This window comes from Maniola hyperantus, chromosome 14, assembly GCF_902806685.2.
Source record: "Maniola hyperantus chromosome 14, iAphHyp1.2, whole genome shotgun sequence".
In the NCBI taxonomy this organism is placed as follows: Eukaryota; Metazoa; Arthropoda; class Insecta; order Lepidoptera; family Nymphalidae; genus Maniola; species Maniola hyperantus.
Genome location: NC_048549.1, coordinates 14,711,041 through 14,726,941, shown reverse-complemented (window position 1 = coordinate 14,726,941; position 15,901 = coordinate 14,711,041). Strand labels below are relative to the sequence as shown.

At 44.9% G+C, this 15,901-nt stretch overlaps 1 protein-coding gene across 1 annotated transcript in view; it reads right to left on the bottom strand.

Moving 5' to 3' along the window:
• LOC117988573 (uncharacterized) overlaps positions 1-15,901 on the bottom strand; it is a 53,267-nt gene that overhangs the window by 1,785 nt on the left and 35,581 nt on the right. The window contains exon 3 of the mRNA XM_034975731.2: positions 1,983-2,079. Within this exon, the coding sequence (XP_034831622.1) occupies positions 1,983-2,079 (97 nt within the window). The remainder of the gene's footprint in view (positions 1-1,982; positions 2,080-15,901) is intronic.

The following is a 15,901-nucleotide window of genomic DNA, read 5'->3' as shown; positions in this document are numbered from 1 at the left end:
GCAAAGCTCATGCTGACAGACGAGACAGAAGGAAAGAGTGGCGCGAGGCGTTGGACGGCCCAGGGTGAGGGGAGCACTGGGCTCTGGCATCTACTGTGTATATGCCACACGGCGAGAACAGGCTACGTCGGAAAAATGTCATCAAGAGTGAGGAGGAGGGACTTGATACAAAATTATTTAACTTTCAACATTGTAGTGGCTGAATATATAAATTATGTATCCTGCTGTTGACGATCATAAAAAACTGGATTAATTAGCTCTACACTGTACAGGATCTGTCTAAAACCGTCCCAGTTTATATTTAGTTTGATAACCTCGTCGGGTATTGCGGCAAGCCAATGGCCCAAGCTCTGTATAGGAGGTGTTATACTATCAATACCGAATCGCGATTCTGGTATCGCAGGATATCAACAACATCCGGTCACATTGCGATCCTGTCAATACCATCAATAGTATGTCAAAACTGCAACAATCATTATCACAATCTCAAATGTTGTGATTGGCTGAATTTATGGTATTCTTGTTTCAACAATACATAGCCAATATAGTAAGCGAGCATCAACCAATCAGAGATGATTGCGAGCTGTCATTCTATTGCAATCGAGCTGCGGATTGCAATATGGCGTATCACGTGACAATAATGATATTGTAAAAGGCATCTCTGAAGATGAGTCGTCAAGCCCAGGACCAGGTGGAACTCACCGACAAGGTTGTGCAGGTTGTCGATGATGACCTCGGTGTTGCAGGTGGCTTCCACCGCGCGCTGCAGGAACGCCGTCCACGCGCTCAGCTCCGCCTCCTGCACACAAGCAATACGAGGTGGAACTCACCGACAAGGTTGTGCAGGTTGTCGATGATGACCTCGGTGTTGCAGGTGGCTTCCACCGCGCGCTGCAGGAACGCCGTCCACGCGCTCAGCTCCGCCTCCTGCACACAAGCAATACGAGGTGGAACTCACCGACAAGGTTGTGCAGGTTGTCGATGATGACCTCGGTGTTGCAGGTGGCTTCCACCGCGCGCTGCAGGAACGCCGTCCACGCGCTCAGCTCCGCCTCCTGCACACAAGCAATACGAGGTGGAACTCACCGACAAGGTTGTGCAGGTTGTCGATGATGACCTCGGTGTTGCAGGTGGCTTCCACCGCGCGCTGCAGGAACGCCGTCCACGCGCTCAGCTCCGCCTCCTGCACACAAGCAATACGAGGTGGAACTCACCGACAAGGTTGTGCAGGTTGTCGATGATGACCTCGGTGTTGCAGGTGGCTTCCACCGCGCGCTGCAGGAACGCCGTCCACGCGCTCAGCTCCGCCTCCTGCACACAAGCAATACGAGGTGGAACTCACCGACAAGGTTGTGCAGGTTGTCGATGATGACCTCGGTGTTGCAGGTGGCTTCCACCGCGCGCTGCAGGAACGCCGTCCACGCGCTCAGCTCCGCCTCCTGCACACAAGCAATACGAGGTGGAACTCACCGACAAGGTTGTGCAGGTTGTCGATGATGACCTCGGTGTTGCAGGTGGCTTCCACCGCGCGCTGCAGGAACGCCGTCCACGCGCTCAGCTCCGCCTCCTGCACACAAGCAATACGAGGTGGAACTCACCGACAAGGTTGTGCAGGTTGTCGATGATGACCTCGGTGTTGCAGGTGGCTTCCACCGCGCGCTGCAGGAACGCCGTCCACGCGCTCAGCTCCGCCTCCTGCACACAAGCAATACGAGGTGGAACTCACCGACAAGGTTGTGCAGGTTGTCGATGATGACCTCGGTGTTGCAGGTGGCTTCCACCGCGCGCTGCAGGAACGCCGTCCACGCGCTCAGCTCCGCCTCCTGCACACAAGCAATACGAGGTGGAACTCACCGACAAGGTTGTGCAGGTTGTCGATGATGACCTCGGTGTTGCAGGTGGCTTCCACCGCGCGCTGCAGGAACGCCGTCCACGCGCTCAGCTCCGCCTCCTGCACACAAGCAATACGAGGTGGAACTCACCGACAAGGTTGTGCAGGTTGTCGATGATGACCTCGGTGTTGCAGGTGGCTTCCACCGCGCGCTGCAGGAACGCCGTCCACGCGCTCAGCTCCGCCTCCTGCACACAAGCAATACGGTACTATAAACAAAAACCATGCAATGCTAAACAATCCTGGTATTATCAGATTTGAGGTCTGGCTAAATGATTGGTCCGAATCTCAACCAGGCATCTAGCTAGAAGTTTCATGATTAGTCGAAATGGCAATCGGGGTGGGGACGCCCCGCACACCGCACACCGCACAGCCTCTTCGCTAACTCGGTGCGGGTGTACTATAAATGTTCTTTACACATGCCGTTCACAGTAGACAGAACTCGAGATAACTAGAAAGAACCCATAACAGAAGAAGATGCCATATCTTCCGCTATTCGCGTTATGTTAGCTGTATACTAAACAATATACAGCAATAGACTAATCAATATACAGCAATAGACTAATCAATATACAGCAATAGACTAATCAATATACAGCAATAGACTAATCAAAAACGACTCAATCAACCACAAATCTTGCTAAACAACAGTTCATCAATGCAAAAAAAATACGTATGAATCAGATTTTAGTATGAAATGTCGGAATCGAAACATTTGGTCGATATCCTCCTTGTCATAGTATGCTTGCGAAGTGAAGCCCTCCAAGGGCCACCTCCCGATGGCCGGTGTCGGGTTCCCCCTCACGTGACCCCTGCCACCTGCCAGCTGCCACCTGCCAGCTGGCAGCTGGCGCGAGGTTCACGTCACTAACGTTACATTACCTACTTTGCGTACAGGTTTTGTATCCTGTAATGTAATCTTTGCGTGACTCATAGCTCTGTAACTCGTCTAATATACGTATAGTACGCGACAGGTCGAGATGGCAATCGGGGTGGGGACGCCCCGCACACCGCACAGTCCCAGGGCCCTGTGCGGGTGGGCGGGATGTCCCCCGCCTCATACCCCGATTGTATGTAGGTAACGCTGAGACAGCATAATCCAGCTAGGTAGGTCTCATTTCGAGAAAGAGTTTAGCCGGCAAATCCAACTCGGCTGGACTCTGAGCTTTCTTATGAGCTTCCCGAACGGAAGCTGAGAATCACTGAGTGATCAAATCAGAAATGAGGAGATAGATAGGAGAACCAGGATAATCGACAGACAGAGGACTGCGAAGCTGAAGTGGCAATGGCCACTTTGTGGACAAGGCCAACTATCTGTGTCCACGTTTGAGTGTCTTACGTCATCACAGTCGGCCCACAGGATGACAGGACACATAATAGTGAAGCTCAAGTCAAATGTAAATAAGAGTTTTATGAAAACTTTTGCAACAAAAGCTACAATTCTTGATATGGGGTCCAACATAAGCGATATCATTATTTGACACATTATTAAATCCTCAATCTAAATATATAAAAGAGAAATACCACTCACTGACTGACTGACTAATCACGAAATCTCAGGAACTATAAAGCCTACAAACTTAAAATTTGGAAGGTTTAGGTTATTTCTAAGACGTAGGTGTCAGTTTAGAAATGGTTTTAAAAAATTCCCCCGGAGGGTGTGAAAGGGGGGGTCGAAGGTTGTATGAAAGTCCTATGTTTTGAAGTTAGAGAATAGAGACATGAAAATCGACATTTAGGTTATTAGCTTTAAATAATGAAAATCTGTATAAGTCAATTTGGGAAATTCCCCCCCTAAGGGTGGTAAAATAGGGGGGGAAAGTTTTTATAGAAAAGTTTTAACTATATTTTTACTTGAAATTTGAAACGTAGGTTCTTTCTGGGGGTAGGTATCAGATAGGAAAGGACCTAACTAGATTCTCCCCCTAAGGGGGTAAAATGGGGGTTGAAAAGTTATATGAAAATCCTATGTTTTTGAAGTTAGAGATATGAAAATTGGCATTTAGGTATTCTGAGTTCCGTGCCTTAAGGTGAGACTGAGTGAGCAGGTAAGTGAGGCCTTTTGCAGCGGGAAAATTTCAGATCTCATAAGAAACCAAAAATTTTACGCGGACGAAGTCGCGGGCAACTGCTAGTTAAATATATTTATATCTACCATAATATGTTGTACCTACCCATTTATTACTGTACATTGTCTATTTAATCCATACTAATATTATAAATGCGAAAGTGTGTCTGTCTGTCTGTTTGTTCAACCGATTTTGCCGTTTGGTGCAGATATAGCTTGCATCCCGGGGAAGGACATAGGCTACTTATTATCCCGGAAAATCAAAGAGTTCCCACGGGATTTTTAAAAACCTAAATTCACGCGGGCATCAGCTAGTTTTTCTTTAAATTTTTAATTAGTAAGGATTCAAACACGAACACAATTAGCTAAATTAGAAATGAGTTCATTGGCATTCATAGTACGAGTAGGTATGTAACTGTAAGTAGGTATCTACGTAACACTACTGAGTACTGAGTACCGGTCGACGTCAGCTCATTATCCCTTTCAAGTTTCAATACTCTAACTAAGCAATAAAACGAACTGAACACGCGAACACCAAATCTAACTGCGGCGTTATTTCAAACAAACTATTTTTTTATGAATGATGAAAAGTACCTCCTACCTAATGGTTCACGAAGCACGAAGCACGAAACACGAAGCACGACTTCATGAATCGTGTGCATAGATTCGTCAGTTATTACAATAGAATAGAATATATTTTATTCAAGTAGACTTATTACAAGTGATTTTGAATCGTTAACTAGTTTCATTGACCACTACCTAGTATTCACTTCCTATTGCTGTTTAGTTATTTAATAGTTAAAGTTGACCGGCGATACAATAGACTAGATTAGTCGGAATAGAGATTAATGAACCCTACAGCGTACTTCCTGAAACCTGGCGCACGCGCACGCACACCGCGTGCCGCGCGCGACTTGCGGCAGATCACAATAGACACTGCCGCAGGGTTCCACTTCCAACCCATAACAGCCATTTAGGATGACCAAAGAAAATCACTACCTACCCATATTATACCTAACTGAGAAAGTGTGTTTGTTTGTGCATTTGTCCTTCAATCAAGTCGCAACCGAGCAACGGATCGACGTGATTTCGCATGGATATAGTTAAAGACCTAGAGACTAGACAGTGACAAAGGCTACTTTTTATCTCAGAAAATCAAAGAGTTCCCAGGGGAATTTTAAAAATCTAATTCCACGCGGACGAAGTCGCGGGCATCAGCTAGTATATAATTAGTGAATAGGCTACTTGACTCATATCTAATTTCGTCCAATAAATGATTATTTATTATAGTATTTTGCTTAAGACAACGAAATATATCAATAACAATTATTAAAAACGCAGGATGGATATATAAATCCAATTTAAAAAAATACAGTTTTTATTTTTATTTGAAACGCAGAAAACGCTGTCAGCCATGATGTGACGTCATTAAATATGTAAACAAAGAAATGTCATCCCTATGTCACGCGGGGACTAACGTAGTATCCATATATGTAAAGAAAATACGTTCCTATTTTCTTAGTCATTCAGGACTGTCATTTGTCAGCGAGTTGTATTATTAATCTGTGTTTTGAAGGGACGAGGATTTTTGACAAGATGGGAGGTTAGAATTTTGGATAACGTGAAAAGATTAAATAATAAAAGGAATCAAAATTTATTAATAACGATAACAGCTTAACTAATTAAAGTATAAACTTTAATGTCGTTTCTTGTATTTCAGGTGTGTGTTATTGTGATGTTAAGTATAAGTGTGTAGAAAACTATAAAAAGTAACAAAATATATCTTGTATTTCAGAGCAACACATTATCGTTTTAATAAGCTGATCCAAATTACTTTATAAAACGACATTTTTGTTAGTAAAAGTCAATTGGAAATGGAGAAACTACGTTTTGAATTTACACTATTGCCTGGAAGTGATGGCAAATCAAACATTACTTGTATAACCTCAATAGCTACGAGTGATAATAAAGTGTATGCAATACCGGAAGAGTTACAGTCAGCCAGTCTTCATAAGGAAATTGTTAAAACACCCGCGTATATCAAAGTAAAAAATAGTATAAAAAAAAGGTACCAGGTAAGAAGAATATGGATAACAATGACAAAAGAACTCGAAAAGACCTATATGGATGAGGATGGTAATTTACAATTTGGGGATCAATTTCTAGAGGAAATTAACCAAGAAAAGCTTGCTACTCAGAAAACAGAAACAGGTACATTAGAAAAATTGTTGGAAAAGCTAGTAGACAGTTCGCAGGAGAGTAAAAGCCTTAAACATATAGCAGAAAAGTTTGTGATTGATAAATTCACAAGCAAACATTCCAATGCGAACCAATGGATGGAATTATTCGAAAAAGAATGCATGCGGTTCGATGTAACAACGGATGAAAAAAAAATTGAAATACTCAGGTTGTTTTTGGATAAAAGCTGCGTAGATTGGTATAGCTCGATGATCATAAAATTTTCCATGAACTCTGAATGGTTGACGTGGAAAAATAAATTCTGTGAGACATTCGCAAACAAAGGATGGAACCCAGTCACGTATGCATTACTATTTAAATATAAAGAAGGTTCATTATTGGATTACGCTATGAGGAAAGAAAAACTTTTACTGGAAATGAGAAGAACAATCGACACAGGTACTTTGGTGGATCTTATTGCAGCTGGTTTACCAGAATTTATTCTTAATAAGATTGATAGAGAAGCGTTGCGAGACACAGTGGATCTGTTCAATGAAGTGAGCAAGTATGAACATATGATAAATAAAAGAGTTTTTTTGAATAAGAAAAGATATGGAAATTCTAGAATTAATGCTAAAAATGAAGATAAATACCCATGTAAGATTTGTGAACAGTTAAATAAAGGCACTTGGTACCACGCTGAAACTATATGTTGGTTTAGAAACAAAGAAGATGATAAGTTAAAGAAAAATGTAATCAAACATGTAAATAATTCAGTGATCGAAGCTGAGTTAAACGAAACTGATCAAAAAAACGAATAGTAACACCATTAATAAATGTCAAACTACTAATAAATAATAAATTACAAATTTATGGAGTTTATGATTCGGGTTCAAATGTTTCTTTGATTAATTCAAAATTGCTGAAGCTTAAAGGAAAAGGAAACGATTTGAATAAAGCTAATTTAGTAACAATTAATGGTGTTAAAAAGACAACTGGTTTGACAAATTTGAAAATAAAAATTTTTGAATTAGAAGAAAATGTTGATGTATACATAATCGATGAACAAAACTTTAATTATGATTTTTTGATTGGATTAGACTTAATAAAAATGTTTAAACTTATTCAAAATGAAGACTTAACAATAACACAGAAACAATGTTTGTGTATTGAAACAAAGAAAACGGAAGGAGTTTTAAAAAATATACAAACAGACATTAGATTGGAAAAGATACGAGACAATAACAACATTACAGGAGAATACAAAATAAATTTCAATGAACATGTTAAAGAAGAAGATTTTGAATTAAAGATAGACCACTTAAATCAGTATCAACGAAACGAAATAGATACACTGATTTGCAAATATAAATCAGTTTTTGCAAAAGATAAGTATGATGTTGGTACTGTTAATGGATATGAAGCGAGAATAGACTTATTGGTAGACAAATATTGTAGTAAGAGGCCCTATAGATGCACTGTAGAAGATAAAAAAGAAATAGAGAACCAAATAGCAAAATTACTGGATAATAAACTTATAGAAGAATCGTACAGTCCATTTGCGGCACCTGTTACATTGGCATTTAAAAAAGAGGAGAACAGAAAATCCAGACTATGTATAGACTTCAGAGACTTGAACAAGATAGTAGTGCCTCAGGCTCAACCATTTCCGATAATTGAAGACCTAGTAGTAAAAACTAGAAATTGCAAATTTTTTTCAACATTAGATATAAACTCAGCATTTTGGTCCATCCCTTTACGAATCGAAGATAGAAAAAAGACGGGATTCGTAACACAAGATGGCCACTTTCAGTGGACATGCCTACCATTCGGGCTGAAAACATCGCCAGCAATTTTTCAGAGAATATTAAGTAACATATTGAGAAAATATAAACTTACGGATTTCACAGTTAATTTTATTGATGATATACTCATTTATTCCGAAACATTCGATGAACACATTAATCATTTAACAATGTTGTTAGAGGCGATCAAAACAGAAGGTTTCAGGTTAAAATTTACCAAATGCACATTTGCGTCGAACTCTGTCAAATATCTGGGCCACATAATACAGAATAATTCTGTAAAACCATTAAAAGATAATCTGATTTCTATAAAAGATTTCCCAGTTCCACGAACACAAAAGAATGTAAGACAATTTCTGGGCAAAATAAACTTTTACCATGAGTATATACAAAATAGGGCAATAATACTCGAACCATTGCATAATTTACTCAGGAAAAATCAAAAATTCGTTTGGTCAGACAAATGCCAAAAAGCATTTGAAATGATAAAAAGCTTGCTTTGCTCACAACCAGTTCTAGAAATATTTGACCAACATTTGCCAATCAACATCTACACTGATGCTTCTATAGAAGGTATTGGAGCAATTTTAAAGCAAATTCAGCCTGATGGAAAGGAAAAAACCAGTTGCATACTTTTCAAAAAAACTAAATGAAGCCCAGAAGAAAAAGAAGGCAATATACTTAGAATGTTTAGCTATCAAAGAAGCGCTGAGATACTGGCAGTACTGGCTAATAGGTAAATCATTTACAGTTTATTCAGATCACAAACCACTAGAAAACATGAATCTGAAATCAAGAACTGATGAAGAGCTGGGTGATTTAATGTATTATGTTTCCCAATACGATTTTAAAATTAAATACGCTCCAGGAAAACAAAACTTGGAAGCAGACTGCCTTAGCAGGAATCCAGTATTAGAGTCTGAAGAAAATACAGATGAACAATTAAAAGTTGTTAACTTAGTTAAACTTGAAGATATTTTAAAAGATCAGAAACACAATGAAGAAATACAAAACCAAAAAAGCAAATTAATTGAAAAGAACATGGTATACTTAAAAAAGATCAAGAAAAAAGAAAAAATAATTCTATCAGAACAATTCAGCATTAAACTATTGGAAAATATACATAAAAATCTATGCCATATTGGAATTGGACAAATGCAAAAAACAATTAGTCCACACTATGCTGCCAAAAATCTGATGAAAAACATCAAAAAAGTTTGTAGTAATTGTGAAATTTGTATTAAAAATAAATCAAGAGGACACGATAAATTTGGACTTATGTCTCATCTGGGCCCAGCCAAAAAGCCTTTTGAAATAATCTCAATAGACACAATTGGTGGCTTTGGAGGCTCAAGATCAACAAAGAAATATCTTCATCTCTTAGTAGATCATTTTACAAGATATGCATTTATTCTAACATCGAAGACGCAAACGGCAGACGATTTTGTAAAACTAGTCATGAACATTTCAGACGTGGAGGATATTGGCATGCTTCTCACCGACCAGTACCCAGGAATTAATTCGAAAGAATTCAAGAAATTCTTAAATGACAAGAGAATCCCAATGGTCTTCACTGCAGTAAATGCCCCATTCTCAAATGGCTTAAATGAAAGGCTCAATCACTAGTGAACAAAATCAGATGTAAAATAAATGAAAAAGGGAAAAAGAGAGCATGGACAACAATAGCCCAAGAATGTGTAAATATATATAACAACACTACACATTCAGTCACTGGCTTTTCACCAAGATATCTTTTATATGGAACAGATGTCAATATTTTACCAAACGAATTAAAGCAAGAGATATCCGATAGTGATTGGATAGAGGACAGAAAAACAGCACTAAAAAACACAATAAAGTCACACAACTACAACAAAACACTATTTGATAAAAATCGAAAACACCATGAATTTAATGTGGGAGACATGGTTTATGTGGAAAATGGAAACAAGCTAAACAGGAAGAAATTAGATGAATTAAAAATTGGACCTTATGAAATAATACAAAAATTATCAAACTCAATTTACAAAATTGATACAGGGCACAGAAAAACTGAATCAAACCTTTTTCATATTACAAAACTAATACCAGTCCCTACGTTAGAGGTTTAAGGTACTGCTGGATTTGAGAGAAAATTTGAAATTTTCTCCTCCGGGAGGGGAGATGTAAAGAAAATACGTTCCTATTTTCTTAGTCATTCAGGACTGTCATTTGTCAGCGAGTTGTATTATTAATCTGTGTTTTGAAGGGACGAGGATTTTTGACAAGATGGGAGGTTAGAATTTTGGATAACGTGAAAAGATTAAATAATAAAAGGAATCAAAATTTATTAATAACGATAACAGCTTAACTAATTAAAGTATAAACTTTAATGTCGTTTCTTGTATTTCAGGTGTGTGTTATTGTGATGTTAAGTATAAGTGTGTAGAAAACTATAAAAAGTAACAAAATATATCTTGTATTTCAGAGCAACACATTATCGTTTTAATAAGCTGATCCAAATTACTTTATATATATATAAAATTTAAAGTCCTGACTAACTTATATATCAACGCACAGCCTAAACATCTAAACAGCTGGTCCTAGATACATGAAATTTGGTAGGTGTGTTCTTTGTAGGTAAAGAGAAGGTATCCACTAGGAAAGGATTTTTTGAAATTCCACCCCTGAGTGGGTTAAATGGGGGTTTGAAATTTATGAAGTCCACGCGGGCGAAGTCACGAGCATAAGCTAGTTTTTATATATTTCTAAAAATTCATAGTAAACGAAAAAAATTATCGTTTTCTCTTTATAAATTGAATAATAATAATAATAAATAATAAAATCATTTATTTCCACCAAATACAATTCATATTTTAATAAGTTATTAAGTAAGACTTACAACAAAGTGATCTTTGCAAAAATAAATTTGGGTTGCAGTCGTTAGTCATATAGGATCCCTTTAAGCAAGTCTTCGCGTGTTACGTATATTTATTTCACTGGGCACTCTAATCCACAACTTTCCTGTAGTCTTTATCGATGCGTTTTTACATTCTCGGATGATACAATAACGATAATTACTATATTTTTCATGTAAACTAGTATAGAAGTCATGTTTATTAAACTTTGGGAGGTTATGCTGTTGTTTACAAATGCATTACGTCAGAGCACAGATAATCTATCGGCCAAACATGGCCGACAGTGTTTTCACCTGTCTAAGAAAAATATATTTTTAAATTAAAGTTTTACGGTTTTTAGGGCGCAAAAAAATATAGTGTTAATTTTTTTGATCTAATAGGACAAATATTAACCATTTAAGACCTACTTAAAAAAAGTGTCAACTAGTTTATTAAAACAACAATGAAATCTCACAATCATTATTATCATTCAACTATAGAGCAGATCCACATTCCACAGATCAGACGCAGTAGCTACATAAACAGAGGAAGTCCCTATAGTAGAACAACGCAGCAACTTGTGGCAGGCGAACGGCGCGGGGGGGCGCACAAGGCGATCATACTAATTGTTATGTTTTGTATGTTTTATTACAATAACAATAATTATACTTCAATTCCGAAGAACCCATGCGCTGAACATTTGCAGCACGTGGAAAAATTCTCCATAGCCACAAAAGCTAAACCGACCGACAAGTTATATCGGCAAAACAGATCGGCGTCAACTGTTGGAAAGAGCTGATAGAGATCCATGGCTATTAATGATGATATTAATGAAATGAGTATCTATTAAATAGATAGGAGTACGTAGCCCTGGCGGCTGCGCGTGCTGCGCGTGCGGCGCGTGCGGCGCGTGGCGGTGCGTGTATAAATAGCCGACGGTCAAGGCCGCGGGCCGCGGTCGCTGATCTACATTATATTTTCGGGCGAAGCTGATGTCATCGCGTCACATTATATCATCTTACTAGTAGCAGCATTTACTGATACTCGGAGGGTGTTCAATGTCTGTCGCGCTATTTACATAAGATCATGCAACTCCAGCGCGGCGGAGTGAAGAGCTGAGACGTGACAAATGTTTCAGCCGAAGTCCTTGTCAAGTTGATAACTAAATGGACAAATTACAGATACATTGATTCAGTTTATTAATTTGGGCCGTTAATCGCTTCACCTGTCCACCTGTCACTTGCCATACCGGCAGCGCCACAGAGGAGGGTTTAGCTTCGACCCGCTCCGCGCTACTCGGCCCCTCTCTACCGGCAGCGCCACAGAGGAGGGTTTAGCTTCGACCCGCTCCGCGCTACTCGGCCCCTCTCTACCGGCAGCGCCACAGAGGAGGGTTTAGCTTCGACCCGCTCCGCGCTACTCGGCCCCTCTCTACCGGCAGCGCCACAGAGGAGGGTTTAGCTTCGACCCGCTCCGCGCTACTCGGCCCCTCTCTACCGGCAGCGCCACAGAGGAGGGTTTAGCTTCGACCCGCTCCGCGCTACTCGGCCCCTCTCTACCGGCAGCGCCACAGAGGAGGGTTTAGCTTCGACCCGCTCCGCGCTACTCGGCCCCTCTCTACCGGCAGCGCCACAGAGGAGGGTTTAGCTTCGACCCGCTCCGCGCTACTCGGCCCCTCTCTACCGGCAGCGCCACAGAGGAGGGTTTAGCTTCGACCCGCTCCGCGCTACTCGGCCCCTCTCTACCGGCAGCGCCACAGAGGAGGGTTTAGCTTCGACCCGCTCCGCGCTACTCGGCCCCTCTCTACCGGCAGCGCCACAGAGGAGGGTTTAGCTTCGACCCGCTCCGCGCTACTCGGCCCCTCTCTACCGGCAGCGCCACAGAGGAGGGTTTAGCTTCGACCCGCTCCGCGCTACTCGGCCCCTCTCTACCGGCAGCGCCACAGAGGAGGGTTTAGCTTCGACCCGCTCCGCGCTACTCGGCCCCTCTCTACCGGCAGCGCCACAGAGGAGGGTTTAGCTTCGACCCGCTCCGCGCTACTCGGCCCCTCTCTACCGGCAGCGCCACAGAGGAGGGTTTAGCTTCGACCCGCTCCGCGCTACTCGGCCCCTCTCTACCGGCAGCGCCACAGAGGAGGGTTTAGCTTCGACCCGCTCCGCGCTACTCGGCCCCTCTCTACCGGCAGCGCCACAGAGGAGGGTTTAGCTTCGACCCGCTCCGCGCTACTCGGCCCCTCTCTACCGGCAGCGCCACAGAGGAGGGTTTAGCTTCGACCCGCTCCGCGCTACTCGGCCCCTCTCTACCGGCAGCGCCACAGAGGAGGGTTTAGCTTCAACCCGCTCCGCGCTACTCGGCCCCTCTCTACCGGCAGCGCCACAGAGGAGGGTTTAGCTTCGACCCGCTCCGCGCTACTCGGCCCCTCTCTACCGGCAGCGCCACAGAGGAGGGTTTAGCTTCGACCCGCTCCGCGCTACTCGGCCCCTCTCTACCGGCAGCGCCACAGAGGAGGGTTTAGCTTCGACCCGCTCCGCGCTACTCGGCCCCTCTCTACCGGCAGCGCCACAGAGGAGGGTTTAGCTTCGACCCGCTCCGCGCTACTCGGCCCCTCTCTACCGGCAGCGCCACAGAGGAGGGTTTAGCTTCGACCCGCTCCGCACTACTCGGCCCCTCTCTACCGGCAGCGCCACAGAGGAGGGTTTAGCTTCGACCCGCTCCGCACTACTCGGCCCCTCTCTACCGGCAGCGCCACAGAGGAGGGTTTAGCTTCGACCCGCTCCGCGCTACCGGCAGCGCCACAGAGGAGGGTTTAGCTTCGACCCGCTCCGCGCTACTCGGCCCCTCTCTACCGGCAGCGCCACAGAGGAGGGTTTAGCTTCGACCCGCTCCGCGCTACTCGGCCCCTCTCTACCGGCAGCGCCACAGAGGAGGGTTTAGCTTCGACCCGCTCCGCGCTACTCGGCCCCTCTCTACCGGCAGCGCCACAGAGGAGGGTTTAGCTTCAACCCGCTCCGCGCTACTCGGCCCCTCTCTACCGGCAGCGCCACAGAGGAGGGTTTAGCTTCGACCCGCTCCGCGCTACTCAGCCCCTCTCTACCGGCAGCGCCACAGAGGAGGGTTTAGCTTCGACCCGCTCCGCGCTACTCGGCCCCTCTCTACCGGCAGCGCCACAGAGGAGGGTTTAGCTTCGACCCGCTCCGCGCTACTCGGCCCCTCTCTACCGGCAGCGCCACAGAGGAGGGTTTAGCTTCGACCCGCTCCGCGCTACTCGGCCCCTCTCTACCGGCAGCGCCACAGAGGAGGGTTTAGCTTCGACCCGCTCCGCACTACTCGGCCCCTCTCTACCGGCAGCGCCACAGAGGAGGGTTTAGCTTCGACCCGCTCCGCGCTACCGGCAGCGCCACAGAGGAGGGTTTAGCTTCGACCCGCTCCGCGCTACTCGGCCCCTCTCTACCGGCAGCGCCACAGAGGAGGGTTTAGCTTCGACCCGCTCCGCGCTACTCGGCCCCTCTCTACCGGCAGCGCCACAGAGGAGGGTTTAGCTTCGACCCGCTCCGCGCTACTCGGCCCCTCTCTACCGGCAGCGCCACAGAGGAGGGTTTAGCTTCGACCCGCTCCGCGCTACTCGGCCCCTCTCTACCGGCAGCGCCACAGAGGAGGGTTTAGCTTAGACCCGCTCCGCGCTACTCGGCCCCTCTCCGCTACACACTTCTAGACAAACACTTCTTCTTCTCTACGCTTCCATTCTTTCTAGTTAAGCGGATAGATAACGAGTGGTGAATTTAAGTACAACCTGACTGAATGGACAGTTTTTCATTCGTCTCTTTCAGTGGAAACGTATCTTTGAAGAAAAGACGGGACAAGCATTGATAATAGATAGTGCAAGGTAAACTTTCGGCATTCGACAGCCGAACTTTACCTTTCTAAAACAATGAAGCCCATAAATCATAGCTCGACATGTTGATGATGGGTACGGAGCTCCGCGGAGCAGTGGGTCAGTGTGTCGGCGCCCTGTGCGCGACGCGCGGACCGATATAACGATGACGCCGACCAAATCATAGCTCGACATGTTGATGATGGGTACGGAGCTCCGCGGAGCAGTGGGTCAGTGTGTCGGCGCCCTGTGCGCGACGCGCGGACCGATATAACGATGACGCCGACCAAATCATAGCTCGACATGTTGATGATGGGTACGGAGCTCCGCGGAGCAGTGGGTCAGTGTGTCGGCGCCCTGTGCGCGACGCGCGGACCGATATAACGATGACGCCGACCAAATCATAGCTCGACATGTTGATGATGGGTACGGAGCTCCGCGGAGCAGTGGGTCAGTGTGTCGGCGCCCTGTGCGCGACGCGCGGACCGATATAACGATGACGCCGCCCAAATCATAGCTCGACATGTTGATGATGGGTACGGAGCTCCGCGGAGCAGTGGGTCAGTGTGTCGGCGCCCTGTGCGCGACGCGCGGACCGATATAACGATGACGCCGACCAAATCATAGCTCGACATGTTGATGATGGGTACGGAGCTCCGCGGAGCAGTGGGTCAGTGTGTCGGCGCCCTGTGCGCGACGCGCGGACCGATATAACGATGACGCCGACCAAATCATAGCTCGACATGTTGATGATGGGTACGGAGCTCCGCGGAGCAGTGGGTCAGTGTGTCGGCGCCCTGTGCGCGACGCGCGGACCGATATAACGATGACGCCGACCAAATCATAGCTCGACATGTTGATGATGGGTACGGAGCTCCGCGGAGCAGTGGGTCAGTGTGTCGGCGCCCTGTGCGCGGCGCGCGGACCGATATAACGATGACGCCGACCAAATCATAGCTCGACATGTTGATGATGGGTACGGAGCTCCGCGGAGCAGTGGGTCAGTGTGTCGGCGCCCTGTGCGCGACGCGCGGACCGATATAACGATGACGCCGACCAAATCATAGCTCGACATGTTGATGATGGGTACGGAGCTCCGCGGAGCAGTGGGTCAGTGTGTCGGCGCCCTGTGCGCGACGCGCGGACCGATATAACGATGACGCCGACCAAATCATAGCTCGACATGTTGATGATGGGTACGGAGCTCCGCGG